Genomic DNA, 25138 nt, shown 5'->3' with positions numbered 1-25138 from the left:
TCCTGTGTTTTTATCATAGTTGTTACATATTTTTCTCTCCTCTTTGGAGGTGGATAAGTACTTCAGGCTATCTGATAAAGTTCTCTTCTCTGTAAATTGGACAGTCTGCCTAGTGACAGTATTGCTATTCTACACAAGTCTCAGCAGCTACAGCAAACAGAAAAAGCACAAAGTGTCACTGCTGATATATCACTTTTATACTGCAAAGTATAAAAGCTGCAAAGTAGGGAGAGAAAGCAATGGAGGATATCAATAGCATATTGCATCTCACTGGCAAAATAAGGACTATGCAAAATGCAGGAAAAATGGAAAAAAGACTACAGGATAACAATTCAACAGTCACTTACCCACACATTCCCATACACTTTGGATGATGTTTTATGGAGGCAAATCCTCAAGAAGTAGTGACAGAGATCATTTTAAAAGACAGTCAATTGAAAAGATGGCATGCTGCCTCTTAGATCATGCCCTTAGCTATTAGGTGTCAGAAGAGACTTGCACAGGGAATGTCAAAGGCTATAGTGATTTATAAGCTATATTGAACTCTGCATTTAGGCTACTTAACTAAGGACTCAAGGAAAAACATAAAACAGATTTTAAAAGAAAAAAAGTTAGTGAAATTTCTTTGAACACTTCAAAAATAATTTTTGTATTTTGACCAGCTTGTGCTCCCTCTAAAATGCAGACACTACTATTTTTTTTTGCTTGTTCCTTCTACTCAAGATATGCCTTCTTGTAGAATCCTAGGCTTACTTCTGTTTCTGTAAAGCTGGCATGATACCTATTTCCAGAGCTGCTTAACTCGTATTAACTAAAAGTCAATAGCTCTAAGTGAAAGCATTCTAACTCCATATGACTCAAACTCAAAAGGAACAAAGGCGAAACAACAGCTAAACTAGGCTCCAAAATGCCTTCAAAATAACAATAGGATAACTTTGTAATGGCATAATTGAGTAGGAATGTACCCACATTGGACTTCTTGCAAGTAAACTTATTCTGTATTGAGAAAAATCTTCACTGAATAAATGGAGATTGTACTCCAAAGGTACACATTTTGAAATAAAAGTGTTTAGATATGAGGTGTCTTATTGCAAAGTAATCACCAGTACAGTTTTGGGTTAAGGTTTCTTTTAATAATTTACCTACAGTGCAGTTAAGCACCACCAATTCCACAGTTATTGACCTTATGTTGTCAATGTGATTCCTGGAGGTAGTCTATTTTAAACTAATTTTACTTAGTTAAGAAACCATTTCATTATTTACTAATTTAGCGAAATGTAAGTGATTTGGATTAATATAATAAGCCATGAAAAGGCACAAAATTCAATACAAGAGTACCCAATGGACCTGCAATAGACTCTTGCTGGGAGGCAAGTATCTAGAAGAGTGACTGCGTGACTGACTGACAGCACTGTAATTGAGATTAGTGAGAGATTAATAGGCAAATTTCCAAGGAGGGGAAGAAGTGGTTCTATCATCTTAATACAACAAACACATTATATGGAGACCATAGTGAAAATTAAACAACAAAAAGTAGCTAGAAATTAACAGTTGAGTGCAAAGCATAAAGGTACCACAAGGTTGATGAGAACAAGTTAGGGAGAAACCTGATTACTGATTCCACTGCAGAAAACTCAGAACTTGAGCTTGTGAAAAGCAACTGAAACAATCTTGAAATGGTAAGTTAAAAAATGACACAATATGTGGAGAGAAAGTTGCTGATGAAGAGGTCTGCTAGAAACCAGAGAAAAGCAAAGCTTGCTGTTGTTTGAATATGATAACACCAGGGAAATGTAGAAACTCATGATAAAAAAAAAAAATTACAATCCTACTAATTTGTATAGGAAGATCAACACAGAGCATGACCAAAAAAAACCCCACACTTTTCTGAAAAGTAAACGAGCTTCTACCATATATATATGTACACACACATATATGTATGTATGCAACACAAAACAAAACAAAACAAAAAAAACCACCAAGATTCATAACCTCAGCCAACCAAATTTAGGATGATGGCAAATGCATTTAAGTGGAATACTGGAAAGCTTCATGTAACTAGATCAGTTGGCTGAAGACCAATCTTTGAACCTTTGTCAGTTTTCCCAGAACAGAGCATTTTCTGCTCCATCCATGCTCACATATTTCTTTAGCAGTAGCTGAATAGCTGGGGGGGGGGCGCAGTTAGAGCTATTTCTATCAGCGTGCTTGGAGAACAGTCACTGCTGAACACAAACAGGTGAATTACCGGTTTTAGTTCCCCCACCACCAGCACCCACCCCTTTTTTTCCCTCCTCACTAGGGGAATAACTTTCACTGGGAGAAAGACAGAAGAGCAAGCAATATGTGGTCCGAAGAAGCCTGCCACTGTGCAAGCTTTCTAGTTTCCAATATAGACTTGAAGCTCTCATCAGATCTCCTTTACTACCTAACATCTCTGATGTGGTAAGAGTTAAAAAACTGAATGTGGCATTGACAATGAATTCAGAACCAGATATTAAGCGAGTCTTACAATGTGGCAGGAAAACTCTTAACCAAAACTCAAAGACAATGCAACCAGAAGCTGCTAGGATCAAGACAGGTCTACTCTGTTATAATTCCCACAGCTAGATGATAGGTAGAAAACTATATTCTGTAATTTACTTGAGGAGAACTAACAATAAGGTAGTTACCTAATAATTTGGCAATGAGAATCAAAACAGCAATGTGAATGTACTTAATGTATTTTAATAAGTTACACATATCCCAAACACATTTGAAACCTGTAGTTAGCAACCAAAAAAAGCAGAGAAAAGGTACAAAAATATCTTCTTCAATCATTATTTCTTACAAAATACTAGCAGCAGTTAAAGGGCAAGTTGTTGTTACTAATTCTATGGAAAACATGTCCATTAAATTATATTTTGGTTAACTAAAAGCATTACCTGAAAAAATGTTATCCAAATTAAGCATGAACACTTGTCTCTAATTTCTCCCCCAATAATCTCCACTTTAACACAAATTCAACAGTGTTATCAATCCACCTCTGTGAAATACGACTTCTGTACTCTACTAAAAACTGCAGAAAAGGCATCCAACTGCTGCAGAGTAAGTATTAGGAGAGATTTTCAGTGCCTTTTTCAGCGCTAGTTAAGCTAGCAATGCTGGTAAGAAAATAACCTTACTCAATGTCTTAGAAATTATTAGGGCTTGGCTTCCTTTTTAGGCAAGTGGTTTTTAGATCATAATCGGTTTAACCTAAGCACGAGGAAAAACTTTGCAAAAATAAGATCAGAATGTTGTAAGAGGAAATGGCTTGAACAGGTTTTTAAACAATGGTAGGAGCTTCCACCTATAAGCTGTTCAAAACACACATTGAGGCAGTTCTAAACACTGTAACTCATTGTACTGAAGTCATCTTATGGGGGACAAGGGCAACATCAGGAATTTGAGTTGAGGCTTACCAAGAGCTGCCCATGCATTATGTAACAGCAACAAGTAAGGAAAGAGGAAGTAGAAAATAGCTGTGAAGTAGAATGGCAAATACAGAAAACATGCCTTCAGTTAAATGATTAAAATTATATTGGCAACCATAACAAGATTAAAGGTTTCAAATCTGTAAATATGATTATGATAACCTGCACAGGGTTAAAGGGTTTAAATTGCTAAAGCATAAATAAGCATATAAGAAGTTTCTGCTCTCTGGCAGTAATTTCTTAATATATTGATTGATAGATTTAAATTCATCATGTATTGTTGAAAACAGCCTAGATTGCTCAAACTGGTATTGGAGAGTCAAATGTGCAATAAAAATATTCAGAGAAACAGTATGAGTCAGCAAGTCTTAGGAGGAAATATTTGACAGAAAAATAATAAAATCTGACAGTGTAAACCAGTCTTCATATATAACAAGCGCAAAATGAGTCTGCCAAAAACTTTATAGGGGAAACCTAGGAAACACGCTCTGATATTACACTTCTGAGGGATAAAGAAACAAGAAATCTGACTTTAGTTATAATTTTAGGTAATTTTACCTGAAAGAAATTATTCTATGTAATACACATTTCAGTGACTGCCCTGATAAATATCTGACCACAGGACCCAAACAGAAACATAACGAGAGACATTAATTTGTGAATAAAATTCGATCATGCCCTTTAAAGGATCAGATTGAGGACCATGGACAAGCTTCAGTCATACAAGCCTGAAGTTAAGAACTGCAGAATAGGCTATTTGAAACAGCACTTAAACTCTTCAGACATCCCACATTATCCTCAGGCATTTTGTCTGAACATTCTTGATAGGTTTCTTTCGTCTCTATTGGTAATTAGGAGCTGGTTACCAGAATGACCCCTGGTAATTGAGCTCTAGTCAATTAGATGAGAGCATGCTTAGCAGAAATATTATTCATTCCTCTTGATCTGCTACAATGGACAGCCACACTGTAGAAGGGGCTGCAGCTAGCATAGCCTACTTACACTTTTCAGTTCCCAAACCAACACCTGGTTATAGGGCATCATCGTGAGTGGACTAATATTTGAACACTAGTATTATATAATGTCCACAGGCAGTATGATTTCCTTTCATAATAAGTCTTACTTATAGTCCAAACTTACACACATGGTTGGGGATACATGAAGGCCAAGCAATTCTCTAAATACCTATAGTTTGCTGAAAACAAAATTTTTAGCTCTGAATATGCAGTCTACAAGTACAGAATGAGTAATAATGAAGTACACAGACTATATTAAAAGCAGAGTCCAGCTACACTCAGGTAAATAGTTTCATAGGCTACAGAATGTGTAAAAAAAAGTCTGTGTGTAATTTACGGGATTTTATATGCCCTTCTGTAGAAATACACCAACTCATCACAAACGTTCACCATGATAACCACAAGCTTAGCTTCAACTACTTGGTTGAATAAAATACTCAGCTTTTCAGGTAGGATTTTACAAAACAACTCTAAGGTATTCAACTGTAACACAGTCTCTAGAAGTAGCTAATTTAGATGCCTGCATAATTTTAAATACAGGTAGACACTGACTGCAGGCATGCGCAAGAGACTTTCCTTACTATTTTACCCCAGTTACAGTCTCAAAGATGTTTGTGGCTACTCTAACTGGACCTAGAAAGAGACACAAAAAAGAGTATTCAGATATACTACTTATTTAGGTAAATACAGGAGTTCTACAGAAATATATTAAGATGAGCACAAATCTCAGTTCAGTCTGTCTTAAGTCAGAGCCTTGTTATGCAAGGGGTATTTTGCTAAAACCCAATTTTTTCTAGGGACATACAGCCAAGAATCACAGCTTTCATTTGAACAGATTCTAAGATTCATGCCCTTCACTGCTAAGGAGGAAAACAAAAAGTCAATTTAAAAATTAAAACATGACAAAAAGCAGATCCTTTTTTTGAACAGACATCACATGATTTCCTGCTCCTGAAAGGGGTGAAAATATCTAAAAATGACTGATCACCTACTTCAAATGGCAGTAAAATTGCTGAGTTGCAGAAGTAGACCTTATAATCTGAACAGATGAAGAAGCTGTGATATTTCTTCTACTGTAGCCTGACAGAATAAATTGAGCAATGTAAAGGGACTAATGACAATTTTATTTATTTAAGCTAGAGAGAGTTATGAGAGTCATTTCTGTATTATTTAAAAACTACTGCTAAAAATCTGGTTAAAAAAAAAGAGGGGGAGAAGGGGGAGGGAATCATTAAATTACCTGAAAGTCATCATAAGGGAACAGTAGCATTTCCCGTAAGGCATCATTCAAAATTTGTGTTTTCCTCTGAACGATGACATTTTCATAGTCTATTGGTTCTATGAGCTTTGGTTTTGCCTAGAAGAGAAAAAAAGAAATTCAGGTATACTGTGGAAAAACTACAACTGTTGGCTGCTTTAACAAGTAACTCTTTAAAATGTCGGCAGAATGAGATTTCATCTTCACCAAAAAATGACTAATGAAAATGTAGACTTCAAGTCACGCGATACCATATGGATAAGCACAACTGATATTTACACAGACAAGCACACTATTTGTATCAGAAAGAAGAAATAAAACTATTTCAAAAAAAAAACACTAAGGCAGAGCTTATCAGAATAAACATTTGTATATTTACAGCATAAACAAACAGGAAAAAAAAACCTGCAAAAAAACCCTGCTAATCTCTTTAGTAATTACCTTTGCTTAATGCTGCCCAGAGAGCTCTGATCTGGGTTCAGCAGGGATTAAAACACATAGTCTTAGCTTTGAGCTTTGTTTTAATTCAGGAAAAACCTGCAATAAGGATAGGCTAATTCACATTCCTACTTCTCTATAGTTTTTACAGAATTCCCATAGGCCATTTTTCTTCCTCTTAATTGAATGTGTAGCTTTCTTCAGATACTACGCGCTATTCAACATTTAAAGCACTACACAGCGGTCAAAGCATTACAGCTGGCTGTGCACAATCAGTGAAAAACCTTCATTCACCTCGCCAAGCATTCTGTTCACTGGGCAGATAGCAAAACAGATTTAGAGAGAGTTCTGAGTGATGCAGCATGCCAAAACCTTTATTTTTTGAGCGTGAATCCCCAGGCAACAGAGACTTTTGTCACACGTATTTTCTTTCTCCAATGACTCCAAATTTTGCCCATTTTGAGGAAACTGAAAAGCAGAAAAGGCCGAAATCCAGTGGAAGACAGGCCTCTTTACTGTCACTGACTAATTAAATTTATAACAACTTTAAACACTTGTGAATATAAATTACTTCAGAAATATAAATAATTTTGTATTACATGATAAAAAATACAGATATACTATACGGTAACAGCTGCTAGTAAAGCTTTATCTATATCTAGGCACTGAAAGGAACAGCAAACTAAAAGAATGAGCTGAAACATTATTTTTGTATGTCTCAGAAACATTACACTATCTTGAAACTGGGATTTCTTTATGAAATGAACTGTACTCAGGGCAAAGACTTTTTTTTCAGGGCTTTTGACGTAAAATATTACTATCATCAAATTATCGTGACAAGTTTCGGGGCGTGAAGAAGCTTTCAAATTCAAATGAAGTACACGAAAACACCATTCAGAAGCCAAGACACCCTCTGCTCACTTGTCTCCCACTTCCAGTGAGGGCACCAGGTCTCCACCTACCCAGGCAAGCGAGGTGAGGCCTGCCAGTCACTGAGCCTGAGCTCAGTGCAGTACGCTCTTATATTCAAGGAAGGTTTAGATACCACAACAGTGCTGTGGCCATGTCGGTGTTTGCAATGCTACTACTCCTTCTGAAGAGTTTCTCATGAGAAATGATGCTGAATGTGCTGCATTGGCAGGCTGAGTGCCTCTTCCAGGCTGACCAGCCTTTAGGAGAAACAAAATAATCCATATTAAATAGGGTCCAAGAAACATATAGGGGATCGAAGACCACTTCAGCCATGTATCCAATCAATCCTTTTGGTTAGCTGAAGCTTCGGATTCACAACTGGCTTAAATTAATCGAAAGGAGGGCTGACACCAAAATGACCCTCTCTCTCGTGGCACATTCCTGAGGCTTCTCACACTAGTACCAGACAACTGAATAGTCACATTTTTGAGCCAAATTAGGAGCCGATCTGGCTTTAGAGGGCTCTTCCAAACCAGCCAGCTCTCGGGCAGACTGGCTCTGCGGAAGGCTGCACAGACGACGGCACAACCACTGGTGCCAGCGGGCAGGAGCTGATGGAACCCTTTCGGAAGCAGGGCAGCTTCACATCAAACCAGGGCATGAGACTCTGTCCTAATTAAATGCTGCTGCAGAAGCATTTTGAATTCTGGTACTTAGTTTCAGTGTAACTTGCAATCTTAAAAATATCCTTAAAAAAAATAATAATAATAATAATTCAGGACAAATATTTTAATAGTCTTAAAATGCAATTTGAGAAGCTTTTGTAAAGGAAAGAAGAAACAACCATGGCCAATACCATCACAAAGTTCACCCTATCAGGACATCTACTATCCGAACTCGCACGCAGGCAGATCATGGCATCAATTCCAGTTGATAGCAAGGGAAAGCTTGTCACCGCAACTTGGCAATGGATTTTCACGTGGAGCTGCACATGATCATCTTTCTCTTGCTTTTTCTCCCTGGTGCTGAGAAACTACATCCATGCTCCTGCTAATGCTCTTGTGAAGGTGATTGGGGAAGACGAAGAAAGCTAGCTCTGGCTCCTCTCATTTTATCAGAATCAAGAGAGGAAAAGGGTTACTTTTAAAAACAACTAAAATTATTTCATTTACACACACACACAATCACTTCTGTAGCATGCTAATTCAAAAACCAAGGACGCGCATACTTCAGCTCCTAAAAGCACCCGGTTCATTGCAAACGCATGACTATACCCTATAGACACAAAATAAGTCCACCACAACCTAAAGCTGATAAAAAAGATCTTTAAAAGCAAATGCTCACATTTTGCTTACGTGTAGTAAACATGACTAAAACAAAATCTCTACTTTACTAGAAGCTTTTAAAGAATCTAAAGCTCTCTGGAGCTGATGCCCTGAATATGCATCTGTCCTCGAAGTCTGTGGGACATGGGTGTAGCTAATGGGACCAGAACGCCACGCCATCTTCCTATTTAATCAGTGAAGTACCTGATTTACAGAAATATCCTTTCTGTAAGAACTCTTGAAGATTTTCCTTCTCCTAGTTTTTCCAGAGCGTTACTCAATTTTTTTTTGTCATTTGTCAGATTCAAAAGGAAGAGGATGTTTTATCAGTTTAAACCAGATATGAAAAAGAAAACAATAAACAGCACACTGCCTTGGCATTTAGCCAGCCCTACAACATCACAAGGAAGCAGATTCTCTCTCAAGCTCTTTTTCAGAAAAAAGATTTTTCCGGTGTATTATTGCATGTAATATATATTAAAAAAAACGGCACTATGTATATACATTGTTATTGAATATGATTTATGAAACAGCTGACACAGATAAAACTCAGCCTGGTCAAGACTGCATAACCAAGCTTACAGATACAAAAGTCAGTCTCTCAGACAAGACCTAATTTTTCCAATTAATTTGAAGAAACGATATTTTTATCTCAGTAATCTAAGAAAACGCTAAGAGCACAGGGTTTCATGGAGCTCAGCACTTGACCTACCCACTGCTGTGTTTGTAGGAAACCAAAACAAAGGAAGTACCTGCTGTACCACTTAGATTTTGGCAGTGTGTTATAGGCACGGAAATTTATCAGAAATGAGAAGCATTTTAAAACAGCAGTCATGGCACCCACATAGTAACTGGTTTAATCTGCTAGAATGTCATTTATATATTTGGACAAGTAGTGTCAAAAGAAATCAGATAAAAAGAATATTAAGTTAGGAGTTCAATGACTGCCTACATTATGTATTAGAGAAAAAATAATATGGTATGGTTTTTTTTCATATGTCTCATGAGACAAATTTGATCTTCCCCTCACCTTCCCACAAAACAAGGGATGATCAAGTTTTTCATAAGTGGGGATTAGTTAGCCTCATGCCATGAAACATCATTTGCCTTATAAAACCATATTTAGCATATGCTCCTGCAAAAGCTTATTAACAAGTCCTCATTAAAAGTAAATTTACCAGATTTATCAACTTTAAGTGTAACTTTTTGAATATATTTTATCTTAGAGCTTGTTCTTAAATACTGTATTACACATTATCCCTTTCTTATGTATGGTTGATTTTGTGACTTGAACTTCAGGGCAGTGGGAGGGAATAAACTTCTGTGGCTTTATGTAAAGACCACATTACCACTATGCATATACTTAAGGAACAAGATGCTTTCATTGACAAATTCAAAACTTTTATGCCTCTGGGACCTGAAAGAATGAAATGCATTCTTCAAGTCACCGGTTCTCATGCTTACATAAACAGACCAGGGCTAGAAAGAATCACCCACGCAAAGAGTAAATGGTTATCCAGACTTTTTTTGTACTGTGTTTCTTTAAGAAACAGGAATTATGTTTCTATTTTTTCAGTTTAACCAGAAAGCCTGAAAAATCTTGTTCTATTGTTTATCCAAGACTTAAGGGGTCTGTAACAGAAAGGAGTTCCAAAACTCAATGAACATAGCCTAAATTACAAAGCATTGTGCTTTCATTTACAAGAAGTACTTAGCTGACAATCAAGATCCATTTAAACACAAGAACATTTTTCAGAGCTCAAACATTTTGTCAAGACCTTCTGAATTGCCAGTATTTACATCAGGTTTTTAACATGGATGCAGTTCCAATTATTTGATTTCTAGCCTCCTCTGCTATTTGCTTTACCTTCAGACACAAAGCAAGCATGCTGTATCCTGTTAAGTTCTCCTACCAGCACAGAAGCTTCTGACAACAGAAATAGGTGTGGGCAGTGCTCTATTAGACAGAAGAACTCACTTTTATGCTTCAAATCTATTTCCAAGAGAAAGATGGCCTCCGGATGCTCCAGCCTCCCAGAGACATCATCTGGTTTGAAAGCAGCTGCTACTTTCAAACAACTCCCAGAGCGCAACTGGACAGCACGTGTGCTAATTTGGTGACTCGTACAACAGCCACCACGAGAGCAGTTCATCCCAAGTGAGGCTCTGGGGCACCACCTAACCAGGGAATAAGAAGTTTGGGTTAAAATCTGTCAGACTTCTGTTTTCTACACACTACTCATAGAAGCCCAAATTAACTCATCATGGTGTTGAAAATTACGCAAGACAGCAGAACAATACCTACAGGATCACAGGATGGCTGAGGGTGGAAGGGACCTTGGAGGCTCCAGTCCCTTGCTCAAGCAGGGACACCTACAGCAAGTTGCCCAGGACCACGCATTTTATTATTTTTAAGTACTTCAGTTTTACTTTGTTCCCATCTCTTAAAAGTTATTCTCTGTTTCTCAACATGGAAAAGAATCCAAATAATTTTTTTTTAAAGTTTAAAAGAATTTATGAACACAATTTACTTCTCTTACAAAAGTTTGACCTACCAAGTGGCTTCTTAAGGGGACTAACATGATACAGCGCAATGAAAATAAGACTTCTAACACCACAGTTTCAAGTAGCAGGCACACAGTGGCTCAATGTCAAAACTAGACAATTCAGACAAATATCTGTATCTTTATCAAAAAAGCACTTGGCCTCCTGAAAGTTCTGTTGAGGTGAACTACCGCTTGGATTTTTTCCCCCCCTACAGTAACAAAAATAAAAGAGGTGAACCACTAACCTTGATTTAGAGAGTTATACTTTATTTCAAACAGGAATTCATTAGGGAAATTTTACAGCCTGTTTCACGCAGATGATCTAACCAAAAGACCATGGTGATCTTTTCTGACTTTAACAATGATTCTGCAAAATTTATTCTCTTTAGCATCCTACTATAAGCAGAAAAATATAATTCAGGCACAGCACTCAATCAAATAACATAGTTTCAATATCACATAGTGCTCAGAGCTCTAAATATTTCGTTTCCTACGTATTCTGGCAGACTCGTAAATTGCATTTACTAGACTTGGATACATATTGCAAAAAAACAGCTGATTTTGTCCAACCATTATAAAGACTACTCAAAAAAAACCTGCGTTATGTAAATCACGTCATAATCACCCATACAAGAGAAAGGCAGCTACACCTGAAAGAATGTTTTAGGCTACAGCCAACACAAAGTATTCCCAGAGTAAACCAGACACCCTGTCTCAAAAGGGAGACTCAAAAAGTAATCTCGTACAATTCTATTGTTTTCTGGATTAGAAACGTTAGATTCTGCTGTTTACGTTTTGCAACACCAGTCAGCAACGTATCAGCCTTACTCGTTACCTTACCACACCCCTACCAGCACGAAAATACCTACTTCTACTATGGCAGTAAAAATCTAGTGCAACACCCCAGCCCAGTGAAACCAAAATGGACCCAAACACTATTGTTGGGTGAAACACACAACCCTACTTTCTGCTTTCTGTCTAGCAGTGCATACAGCACAGTGTCCTTGTGACATTTCATCTAGTTTTCCTCAAAAAAGGGCAAAAATGGATATCCTGCATTCTATAATTATATGCCATATATACACTTCTATATATGTAACAGATTAAGACAAAATTAGCAACTGAAAGGAAAGCAAAGACATTTTTGTGACACCTATGTGGAACCTAAATGTTCTCCCTTAAAATATTGACTTTTGTTGTGAACGCACCCACTTTATCTAAAAATATCAAACGGGAGGGGAAACACTGCTGATATCAACCCACGAATATTAAAACCTAGTAGTTCCTAGAAAATTAAAAGGACATACTTCATAAATGGTTATAACTAAATGCAGCAACCTTTTATACTTTTTTCCCCCCTAAAAGCACATAGTGATCAACTGCAGTACTCTAAGTATCTGCAGAAACACTAAATATCCTCTCAGAGTACTCATGGGGGAATAAAAACAGTTCTAAATAAAGTTAAACATTCCAAAGGCAGGAAAGCACACACAAGATTAGCTCATATTGTACTGATGAAAATCTGGACCAGAAATGAGAACACACCCATACAGAAAAAACATGTTTTACTAACAATTGCTCTGAACAGAGCGAAACTAAAGAAAACAATGTAAAGAAAGAAAATCTGTCTTGCTAACACACATGTAAGCTCCCAGTTATGTACAGAAACAATTCCCATAAAGCCACAGATGTGTATTAGTACGTACGCCAATTTTTTTTTTGTTTGAGTCTTAAATGCATAGCATGGAATTCCAATGGGGCTGGGGGAGGCACAGTGTGAGGATCACAGCCCCCGCTAACTTCAACCACAGCCGGACAAAAAGGAGGAGACCTTCCTCCTTTTAGTCAGCAATTAAGTATGAGATATTGTTAAGTAACAAGGGAATTTCAGTAAGAATGATTTATGTACCTCTTTCTACTGATACGTGTTTAGCAACCCTCCTCTGTTACTTGAAAAGGTTTATTGTCCTAGCTGCAGCGAGTTGGTGGATTCATTACAGCTTGCTTATTATGTTCTCTTGCTGTCCTGTTGCCATTCCAACAGAACTAGTGTGTAGCAACGGAAAAAAAATGATTTTATTTGATCACCTCCCTGACATACAGGAACATCGCCTTTCCCCACACTGGAAAGTACTGTAAAACTTTAAATCCCTAAACAACGTGCATTGAAGACATTGAAAAATAGACCCTTTAACATATGTACACCTGAATTTAGACAGTTCTTCGAAAATTTAAGTAAAATTTAACCATTACACGCATAGAGAGTTTCAATACATTTGAATTGAAAGGTACACAGGACACTTAAAAAAATACAGGTGGATTTTGAAGTGTAAAGTCTTCGCCCTTCGTGAGACTACCCCGGACCCAAGAGACACCGAAAAGCAGCTGGTGTGAAAACTAGATTCCAAAGTCACACTCGGAGGGAACCAAAGGCTTGGTAAACCAGAACTGCCAAAATTAATTTATTAATTTAAAAGGCAGAGAACAGACAAAGAACCAAAACCAAATCTGAGATATACCTACACAAGAGAGCTGGAGCTTCTTGTTAGCATCAAATTAAGCAGTTTCAGACAGAACTGGAGTTACTAGAGGGAAGAGAGAGCTTGTTTAAATGAATCTTACCATCACTACCACAGCAGGACTGTCCCCTTCTGCTTCACAAGCACCTGCATCCTTGCGCTGCTGCGGAGACTCTATAACAAGGTCTTTTTTAGGATTTCTGTTTGTTCTTGCCTGCATTCTTTGATTGAAAATACAAAGAACAGCAAAACTGTATGGGTTTTGGCATCAAAATAATTAACATGCCAGTGATCCAGTGCAAACAATAGCTTTTTCCCAGCACAAGCAGCAGAAAAGTACAAACTAGTCTAACTTCTCAGCTGCAGTTTGCTAAATCTGTCATGGTGGGAATGCATGACAGACAAAGGCCAGCCCCTAAGCGTGTTGTATTCCTCCAGAGGAGGGGAAAAAAAAGAAAAGGTGGATCCACTGTAATGCCTTAAGGTTATGAATCAAACACAGAAGAGAATGCGCGTTTCTAAAATGACCAAGTAAAACTGCCCAAGTTGTTACAGCACTTACAAAATAAAAGATTTGGTATTTTGAAATATTTTTATCACAAAAATTAGCAAGTTTTTGATATATAAACATCTTCTATACTTTAGAAGGATAAAGCTTTTAATATCACTCAGGTACTGATCTTGATCACTAATCAAGTACTTTCTCTAGGACCAATGCCTCAAACAGATAAATTGGACTTTTTTAATTTAATTTTTTTTTAATCAGTTGGAAGGAGAGGGGGGAGAAATGCTCTTTTTAACCTTCGTGCTAAATCCATTTTATAAATTTACATTAACATCACACTATCTTACAGTAAAAACCTTACCTCTAAAGATACTAACTCAAAAATAAGAGGGGTACAAACTCCTCTTTACACCTTCAATTTTCAAGTGCTCAGTTCTTCAGGTGAACTACCAGTCCCCCTCAGTCTCTCTACTTATTAAGTCACACTCTCTACCTCTGCCGGTTCACTCCTCCCTCTGTGGAACCCTCCAGCATCTCCTACCTGTCTATGACCAAGCACCCTCCAAGAAAACACTGAGAAGACAAAGCAACATCTCTACACATCTTGACTGAAGTCACTTAGAATCACAGAACCATTAAGGTTGGAAGAGACCTTCAAGCTCATCTGGTCCAACCATCCCCCTACCACCAATGTCACCCACTGAACCATGTCCCCAAGCACCACATCCAACCTTTCCTTGAACACCCCCAGGGACGGTGATGCCACCACCTCCCTGGGCAACCCGTCCCAATGCCTGACTGCGCTTTCTGAGAAGAAATGTCTCCTCATTTCCAACCTGAACCTCCCCTGGTGCAACTTGAGGCCATTCCTTATAGTCCTATCACTAGTTACCTGCGAGAAGATACTGACACTCAGCACCCTACAACTTACTTCCTCAGCTCTCCAGCCATGAGGAGTTGCCAGGCATCACCCGCTGGCTTTGGCTTCCACGTGATTATTTTATTTTTTGACAATGCAAGACATTGGGGCTGGGGGTCTTCCCTGTCTCGTGAAGATTTTTCAGAAGCATCTCTTGGTCCCCCAATTCAAGAATTCAAGCCCTTAGCGGTCAGTATCTTCCATCCCCAACCTTACCTGGAATACAAACTCAAGCCATGCTTCAATCGTGCTTTTGTAAACCAGTGAGGTCTCACACTTTACCACTGCTCAGAGACACCATTCAGCAGATACACGCTCACAAAGTAAGAGGCAAAAATTTTTAATCAGGATCATCACTATACAACCCTTTAGCGTAGTGCAAAGCAAATTGGTATGCAACCGAGTTGATGATTTGGCTAATTTTGAAGGTTCAACTAGCCTAGCTCCCTCATGTAGTAGTTTTAATGTATGATTGTATGCTAAATTCATCCTGGAAAAAAAAAAAGTGCCATGAACAGCTTTCTTCAGGTTTTGAGAGAGGTATTTTGGTTTTTCTCTTTGCCTCTTTTTAACATTAATGAATTACATATGACCTCCAAATGCACAAACCTCGGTGGCTATATTTACCTGTCAAAAAGACAACTGAGAGAAAATTCAATTTCCAAGTGAAGCAGGACCCTAACTCAGACTCCCTGTCCACTGGACCAACCACACAGCTTTGGAAACTAAGCCACTACCTTTATTCCCTTCTCAGCTCTGCTCCACTTCTTTGCACAGTTAGTTATCACACTTCAGTATAACAGACATTGTCAATCTTGACATCAATTTTTCTTATCCTCTTATAGAGAGAAGTTCATCCTAATCTGAAGAAACCAGATTGAGTTGTGGAAAAGCTCAAATATCCACTTTTTTGGCTAGTATTTTTAAGAAGACACATTTTCAGGAGCAGGTTTCTTATCCTTCAGGCCTAACTTAAGATGTTAATATTCCTTTCTCTTCCCCTTGTCCACTGCCACTCTCCCTGCTCTCATACCTGCCCACATAACCCTATCTTGGCTTATTGTAATTGTGAAACTGAATCTGACCAACAGTTTGCCCATCCCATCCACTATGCAAGTCCATTTGCAATGAGCGAAGAGAAAGAAACAATAAAATTAACTTACTCTTAATCAAGATAATAATGACTCACTGTGCTCCTGTCTTTCTCTCTAGGAAAAACAATCGAGTTCAATGCATTTACTTTTCAAGCAGCCTTTCTAACATGTAGATGCTCTAGAAAACAACACTTTATGAAGCTTCATTAAGAGTTAAGAGAAGGAAACTAGCAGTTCAGTCAAATTTACAAAAACAGACCTTCCTGTGTAAGTCAAGGTAGACAATAGTTCAAGAGCATTCAGCTACACTTAGCTTTTATTTTGCACCAGCTTCTTTTGTTTTCAGAAAACGGAAGTGCACAACAGCTTAGACTAAATTATACCATTACTTGAGGATGCAGCTGCCAAACAGGAATTTGTTTCATTGAGATGGGCTGCAATTATACTTAACTGAAACCAGCAATGCAGTCTCCTTGTGCACACAGTACTTGCAAACGCTCACTAAGAAAGAGTTAAAAATATCATACATGTTAAGTAGTTTCTCTTCTGGTTAATTTAACAAAGACTTCTACTTTTGAACTGCAACGACTGTTTTGTCCACTTCAGGTACTCCTCTGGAATGGATCTGAATTACTTTCATTCAGTTTAAGCGTGATGTTCTTTGCCCATCATTCTTCCTATTCTTAAAATAGGAGGAAGGACAAGAAGAAAGCCAGGAGGCCAACATTTTTATAACATCAGTTTAAAGATAACGTCATTTTTTTACCAAATGGTTGATGTAATTTCTAGCCTGTATTTCACTAACACATACGTTATCAGAGGAGGTTGTTTTACTTAACACATGCAAGTACAAAGCAGTACCTACACAGCGACATCCTGCATGAAACAGACCTTAACTGCTAAAATAGATGTGTTTCCAACACTTACGTCCTCCGGAGGACTTCACGATTACCTCAGTGATTTAATCCACACAAAAAAAAAAAAAAGGAAAAACCAAGCCATAAACATGAGATACTGCTTACCTAGCCACCACAGGCAAAAGAAGGTTACATTATAAGAGAGTTATATCAAAAAAATTGCCCAAACCAACTTACGATTCACAAAGTAAAAGATGAAGAACAGGATTTTCAGACACAAAATTTACCACCTCGCTACACGACCTGTAGTTCAAGTCATGGAACTGCAATTCACAAAATAAGATAACTCATTTTTATGAGACAGTTACCTAAGTAAGGATCAACAGATTCCAGGAAAACAACTTAAGTGCAAAAAAAAAAAAGTTGCTGTGTCAAACTTATTTATCTGCATTTCCAACATGACTCCCAGAATTGCAGGAAATTACTAGCTAAGTGGAGACCTACCTGAAAAATAACTCAGATCATTATGGAAACAATACATTTCATCTCTTTAAAAACATAGTGGCTTGAAGAACTTTTCACGGTACCTTTAATAAACAGTACTTTGCATATTACTTCCATTTGCCAAATATTTGGCTCCCTTCTTGCCTCACATTCCCTTGAGGAATTACCTATGTACTTACAAAATTACATGGGTGAAAGAGTTCTCAGTATTCCCAGCATATCTCAGTGTTTCATCCAGCAAACTTGCTGCTCAAAAGACAAGTCCCCACATACACCTTCTTATTCTTTCAATCACTTTTCCCACCAAGAGCTGGCCTCCTAACGTACCATACCACAAAATGAAGAGTCAGCAATGAAGAAAATGGGCAGCACATGAGAATTTCCTCTGAACTTGGATGGAGGAAAGGAGTAAAAACTGAGTAGCTTAATGGCAGCTCTTTTGCTCCAAGTCCCATTTACAACCTGCATCAAGATGACTAAGCTCAACCTAGAACAGTCCATTTGGAAGGGACCTAATTCCAATTCTAATCATCTCTGTTGAGTGGCCAGTATCAGCACTCACTATACCTACCAGGCATCAAATTTGTCTCTGTTACCTGTTCTAGGGAATGAACTGTTGCTTAACTTGTAGCAACAGAAGGCCAAGGGGAAAAGGGGAAGGAATAATCCTACTTTAGCTTTACTTTGGATATCCTGTACGTATGAAAATAGAAGAATTTGACAACATCATTTACTAGAACTCCTTATATGCCCTCTACTCCTTTAGGGCACTTTAAATTCCCCTGCAGCTTACAGCATCTCTTAACAGATAACGCTCAAAAATGGGAGGAAGGATGGGCTGCTAGAGGGGTTTTATGCTGTGTTTTCCTGCAGGTTTTTTGTGTTTTTTTCTTTTCAAGACATTAGTTCATATGAAAATACGGACCCACTTAAGCAGAATGACAAGCACTATTAAAAGCCAATACTTCTAGCTCTCATCTGTATCAGTAAGAGATACTCTAGCACTGCTCTCCCACACTTGGCACCCTGCCTTGCAGCTGTATTAAAGGCATAACATTTCATGTCAGTGGAAGTCTTGCAGCTATACATATCCAAAAGCTGCCAAGTTTCTTAAGTGACCAACAGATAGATGCTTGCCCGGGGAAAATATATTCAAAAGTTCAAGAGAACGGCTGAGCCAGTTGACAGCAAATTGAACACAGCACACAGCTCACCTGGCAGTTTCTTGCCGAGCACATTATATTCAGATGAACTAGGAAAGGTCACAAAAAAAAAAAAAATCAGTTCAGAAGACTGGTTCCTTCTAAGTAAACAGAATCACAGAACAGTGTGGGTTGGAAAGGAACCTAATGATCATCTGGCTCCAACTTCATGAAGGTCAAGGCCACGTGCAAGGTCCTGCACCTGGGCTGGAGCAATCCCATGAATTCATGAATACACGAATCCAGGCCGGGTGATGAGTGGATTGAGAGCAGCCCACAGGGGAAGGACCTGTGGGTATTGGTGGACAAAAAACCGAGCATAAGCAGGGAATGTGCACTTGCATCCCAGAAAGCCAACCGTGCCCTGGGCTGTATCAAAAGAAGTGTGGCCAGCAGGTCAAGGGAGGCCGCGTTAGCTGCCACCAATCACTTCCTTATTGCCCATGTGCCTTAGCAGTTTCCAGGAGGATCTGCTCCGTAAGCTTGCCAGGCACAGAGGTAAAACTGACCAGCCTGTATTTCCCCAGATCTCCCTTTTCTCTCTTTTTAAAATGGGGACTATGTTTCCCCTCTTCCAGTCAGCGGGAACTCCACCAGACTGCCACGACATCTCAAATACCATGGACGGTGGCTTCGCAACTATGTCCACCAGTTCCCTCAGGACCCTCAGATGCATCTCATGAGGTCCCATGGACTTGTGCACCTCCAGGTTCCTTAGGTGATCTCAAATCAGATCCTCTCCTACAGCAAGTTCTTCAATCTCCCAGTCCCTGCCTTTGCCTTCTGGGGCTTGGGCTATGCAGCTAGAGCTCTTGCTGGTGAAGGCTAAGCAAAAGAAGTTCTTTGCAAGAAGAACCTCACCTTTCTCCATACTCCAGGCAACCAGGTCTCCCATTTCCTTCAGCAGAGGGCCAACATTTCCCCTAGTCTTCTTTTTATCACTGACCTACTTACAGATGCCTTTCTTGTTGCCCCCAACATCCCTGACCATATTCAGTTACATCTGGGCTTTAGTTTTCCTAACCTGATCCCTGGCTGCTAAGGGACTTCCTCTGTTGGGATGCATCGCTCCTGAGTTTGGAAGGTGATCACTGAATTAACTGGCCTTCTTGGGCCCTATTCCCTCCAGGGCTTTATCCGACAGTACTCTACCAAGCAGATCAATGAAGAGACCAAAGTCTGCCCTCCTGAAATCCAGACTGGTGAGCTTGCTCTGCACCCTCCTTGTTGCCCTCAGGATCTTGAATCCCACCATTTCACAGTCTCTGCAGCCAAGGCTGCCTTTGACCTTCACATTCTGTGTGTCATACGTGTCATACTTTTGCATACTGTAATCTATGAAGCATCAACTTCAGGTGCGCTTGCCTGACTCACAGGTGACTGATTCACTTCATGCCATCTAAATAGAAATCCTGTTTTCAGGGAAAACCTGACTGTTCCTTGTGACCTCACAGGAAAGAAAAAAAGAAGTAAAATGTAGGTAGGATAGGAGACTTCACGGTTAAAACTACAACTCTGCTATGGGATTTAACTTACTGCTTTGAAATATCTCTATATAAACAAGACATGTACAAGCAGACTGATAGTGAGAACAGTATTTGACCAAAGATGGCTCTTTTCCTACCTGGACAGGAGCTTGCAATTATCAGAATCTAATGAGACAGCACAGACACTAAATCAAAGACATGAGTGAGTTAAAACCTCAAGTCAGAACATCACTTGAACAGAAGTGGCTCTGTGCCAAGCAAGCCCAAGGTATGTAGCAGTCCCTCCACTGCATAATATCAATCTAACAAAGGCTTTTTCCAGGAGCCATTTGATCCTTGAGGTAATTGCTAATTCACCTACACACTTAGGCAGCAGTAAGAGCGCACGTTGGTTTGCCTATAAACTGAAAGACGTTAATTTGTTCCTGAAATTATGTGCTTGGTGAATTTGTGCTCCAATTTCCCTTGCTCAGAGGCTACAGGGATACCAGAGATGGGTATTCAACTATTCTGCAAAAAGGAAGTCTAAAGAAAAGTTAAAAACAAAAACTCTACAAGAATCATCAGGAGATTTAGCCAAAACTAATAGTTCACAGTTGGTTGGCTTGTAGATACCAGGTTTTTACTACCCAAAGCAGAAAGATGAAAGGAGATTGAACGTGCTCTCATACAACTGACATAAGAAAAGCTATGGAACAATTGGATACTGTACTTGGACATGTCTGCTCCTTCCGTATTAAGAGGTCTAATGAGATCTAATGCTCTGGTTGCTGATGGATAAAAGCCACTTTTCATACAGTTGCAAGTTTAAGCAAGTTATGAGAGTGATCTAAGAGTAAGCCACACAAATTACCTGCCCACCATTAGAGAATTGCTGCATGAGCCGTTTAAGCACATTAAAAAAAATATTGCACTTACTCAGCAGTCTGACTTCCTAGAACCTTCCCCTTTCTAAATTTCTACTTCGTTTCTACTGAACTTTTCTACTTTAAATAAACAAGTTGATATTAATTTTTCAAGGTTTACTTTAAATCAAGAAAAAGTGGTTTGTTTTTTAAATTTATTTTATTTAATATTATTCTGAAATCAAAATATTTGCAACTGTCTACTGTGGAGTTGTTTCCAGAATGATACAGCTGTCTGCTGTCATTAATCAATCTTCTACTATGCGGACTTTGGTATATCTCAAAGATGTCCCAGTTTATTAAAAACTACATGACTCATGAGTAGCACAGAACAAGCAGTCACACAAAAATTCAATAACGCTAATAGTGACATTAATGTAAAGTCAACAGGTTACATGGACCAAGAAACTGCAGTTACTGAAACACAAGGTTGGTGGTTCTGTTTCCAGCAAATACCTAAATCTATCCTATTAAAAGTTGGATTCACACTATTGCAAAATTCCCTGCATTTCTTGGAAATTTTGTAAGCACAAATTAAGTATCAGTTATTCAAATTAAGGATATTTTCCACATGGTACTGTAAAAAAAGTGACATATTTGACATATTATTAGGCTACATCTTACACACACTCCAGTTACTAAACTACCTAAAAGAGAGCTAACTAACTACAATTTTATAATGTTTAATGAAACAGCTGACTTGAGTGAGAAATAAAAAGTGAACCGAGCAGAAAACACTTCAATCAAGTAAAAAAAAAGTTGATTTTTTTTTTTAACTTTTCAGATAAATATATAAAAAAAAAAGTCACTCTTCTTCAGCTCAGTCTGTCTTCAGAATTGATTCCATCCAATTGATATCTCCTCCACCAGCGCTGCTAGTCCAGCCAACTAGCCTCTTCAAACACTGAAGAAGTTGGAGTTTTGCTAATAAGTTGCTGACTTCTTAAATCTTTTTGGTTTTCTTGTCACCACACCACCGTTCTCCCTTGCTCATTTTCCATCTTCGTCCACCATGTGCAACAGCTGTTCAGGCCCTAAATAGTACAATAACATTTTGCTCCTAGGTATTTGTTGGTTATACTGTAACTACAAATACAATTCCATCTGAATATAAGAATAAAGGTAATGAGAAAAATGTCTAACCTGAAAATGCCGCAACACAACAGAAATAACATGTAATATCAAGCTGAGAACAGAATTTTAAGAAATAGGAAAATCAAAACTAAGTTACTTCAACCATACAAGCTAGTATTTTGAAACTGTATGGAATCACAGTTCTTGTTTTTGTTGGTGTTTATTTTATTTTTTTTTTATTGCTTACCATTGAATCACTTAGGTTGGAAAAAGACTTTCCAGATCAAGTCCAACCATCAGCCTGACCTACTGCATACCATCACTAAAGCATGTCCCTTAGTGCCACATCCTCACATCTCTTAAATACCTCCAGGGATGGGGACTCCTCCATCTCTCCAGACACCCCATTCCAATGCTGACCACCCTGAGAAGAAATTCTCCCAACTATCCAATCTAAACCTCCCCTGGTGCAATTTGAGGCCCTTTCCTTTTGTTCTAGCACTTGTCACCTGAGAAGCCACCAACAACCTCCTTTCGGGTACTTGTAGAGAGTGATGAAGTCTCCCCTCAGCCTCCTCTTCTCCAGACTAAAGAGCCCCAGCTCCCTCAGCTGCTCCTTGTAAGTCTTATATCCCTCATCCCACTGTAAAAGTAAGAAGAATTAGAATGTTTTCTCAATATTTACCCAAACAAATATACCCCAAGAGGACATCTGAGGAAAATATATTTCCACTAATTTTGATGCAACTTTTAACAACACCTCAAACTAAATCTTTCATTAAAATATTGATTTATCCCCAAGTGAACCTGGAGACCCTAAGAAATCCTGTAAAACCTGTGTTACAGAACAAGATAAAGTGTATATAACAAGCTAAAAACGTTCCTATACCAAAGATACAGTATTTACATTGCAGGTTTGAATAGCATCAAATGGATAGAAATAAATTATATTCCTGAGAAGGACATTCTCACCCAGCCTTCATTTCATCTTTGATTTCCTTCAGGCAATCAAAAGAGTAGACATGCTTAAGAGAAAACTTTAATTAAATTTAATAAGACTTCAGATATAGCCTCCTGACCTCTGGATTACAGGTTAAATAGGAAAAACAAAACCATACAGTGTATGCTGAGTCAACTACTGTTGCCTCCTTATTTGTTCACAGAACAGGAGTTTTTTTCCTCCTGGGAGAAATACTTCCTGAGTGCTTTCTGTTCACAGGAAATTTTCACAGGTTTTCAACACTGGTTTTGCAGAAGGATAAATGTGTTCTTCTATTAAAGAACTCCCTGAAATTCACTGGTGTTTTGACAACAGCTGTGGATCAGGAGATATTTGATCCAAAATAGCTAAATACCTCAGATAGCAGCAACAGCCAAAGAGGCAGAGTTAAGAAACCAGCTAGAATACATGCTACAGCACAGACAAACAAACAAATAGGTGAAGCAATACACCCACAAATGCATCTGTCGCAACAACCAAAATAAAGGAAAAGCCAGGAAGGTGATGCGCGCTGTCGATCTCTTTTTGTCTTGGGCATCCAAGTTCTCTTTGAGGAGGATTTCTGCAGTCTTCACCTCCTTACATGGCTTCTTAGAGAGAAGTGAGGCCATTTCTATTCCTGAAAACCACTCTTTAGAGGAGGAAGAACTGCCAAATTAGCTTTTAATAGCAAACAGCAGGAAAAAAAAAAACACGTCTAGAGCTTATGAGCATAAAATAACTTGTCACTAATGCCAAGATTGCAGTGTCCTTCCCCCACTTCAGAGAACCCTGCTTTCCACCCTTAAGGGGTAGATCAGTAGCAACTGTTCACCAGCCTCAGACAAAGTCCCCAGAAGCCACAGCCAGCACCAGCTGGTGACCTGTCAGTGAAGTGCCAGTTTTTCTCTTGTAAGCTCTAATTTTTGCCCTTATAGACTACAGTAGTCCAGTACAATGAGGAAGAAGTCATTCTGACCTCCCCCCTCCCCATTGTAATAATTGTCAGTACTAACCTTCAATTATTTATTCCAGGAAGAAAAACATCTTGATCCACTACTTTCAGTTAAACCAAGGTGACAAAGTCATACAGGAAAATATAAATAAATAAATACACGGTGTTGTTATTCAAAAGCATTTAGAATTTTCAGAGTAGAAAAAAAGCCAAATCGACAGATCTGGCAGTTGAGTTGCAGATGGAAGTCTAAATATATTTTGTGCTTGATCTTGCCAGTTCGCAATCCTATTCTGTAGACCTAAATTAAACAGGAATTATTCCTGGAAAAATACCACATGAAACAAAGATGAAGTTGTATAATTCAAATAATTTTCACTTCAACCTCTGAGTTACAATAATTTATATATTTAATATTTCTCTATTCACTCATCTATTTGTATAATGTAAGGCCAGTAAAGACCCTGGTTCTTAAAAATCAAAGGACTGTAGAAGTTATTAAAAGTATTCAGGGTCCAGAGTTTAACAAAAGTCTAACAAGCATCTGTATGAGGCTGACTTTAAAATGTTTAGCAGTGTAAAAAGGTTTCTAATACCTAGGGGAAGCCATTTTACTTTTAATAGCAACCAATATTAAGAACTTATAAAATGCAATACTACCATAAAACATAACATACATACTGTAAGTTCAGATGCTTTCCGGGAAACTTAGTAATGAGTGTATGTATATCTGCACGCGTATATACACACATGTATGTACTATATACGTGTATTCTTTCCTGAAAATTTCCTGGTGTGTGTAGACACACAGGTATCAACATCCACATTTGTCTTCCTCATATTTCTGTCTAACAAGAAAAGACCTGACCAGCAGAAAGGCAACAGAGCTTTGTGAAATTCCTAAAGGCTTTCCTTTTCCATAACTGCAATTGCACAGCAGGGGTATGCCAGCAGGCACTACACCCTTGTCAAAATCTGTCCAGATATTTCAATGTACCACACCCCTCTTGTTCCAACTATCTCGTCAATGACAAAGCAACTAACAAGTAACCCCGAATTATTTAATATTTAAATCCTTAATTCGCCCAGTTCTGAAGCAAGTGGTGCACATTAGCTATTGCAATTCCACCCCCTCAAGCCTAAATGCAATACATGACGCACATATGCATCATTAACCTGGGGGGTACA

At 38.4% G+C, this 25138-nt stretch overlaps 1 protein-coding gene across 14 annotated transcripts in view; it reads right to left on the bottom strand.

The window, feature by feature from the left end:
• Positions 1-25138, bottom strand: part of DOCK9 (dedicator of cytokinesis 9) — a 129794-nt gene that overhangs the window by 87159 nt on the left and 17497 nt on the right. For 12 of the 14 annotated variants that reach the window (XM_083818642.1, XM_083818638.1, XM_083818641.1 and 9 more), the window contains exon 2: positions 5712-5828. In XM_083818642.1, coding sequence (XP_083674768.1) covers positions 5712-5828 — 117 coding nt within the window. Of the gene's footprint in view, positions 1-5711; positions 5829-13572; positions 13864-25138 lie in introns of those variants that run through there. The other 2 variants (XM_083818637.1, XM_083818643.1) reach the window with 1 other exon arrangement.

This window comes from Anser anser (genome assembly GCF_964211835.1).
Source record: "Anser anser genome assembly, chromosome: 1".
NCBI classification, from domain to species: Eukaryota; Metazoa; Chordata; class Aves; order Anseriformes; family Anatidae; genus Anser; species Anser anser.
This window is presented reverse-complemented; position numbering and strand designations above follow the sequence as displayed.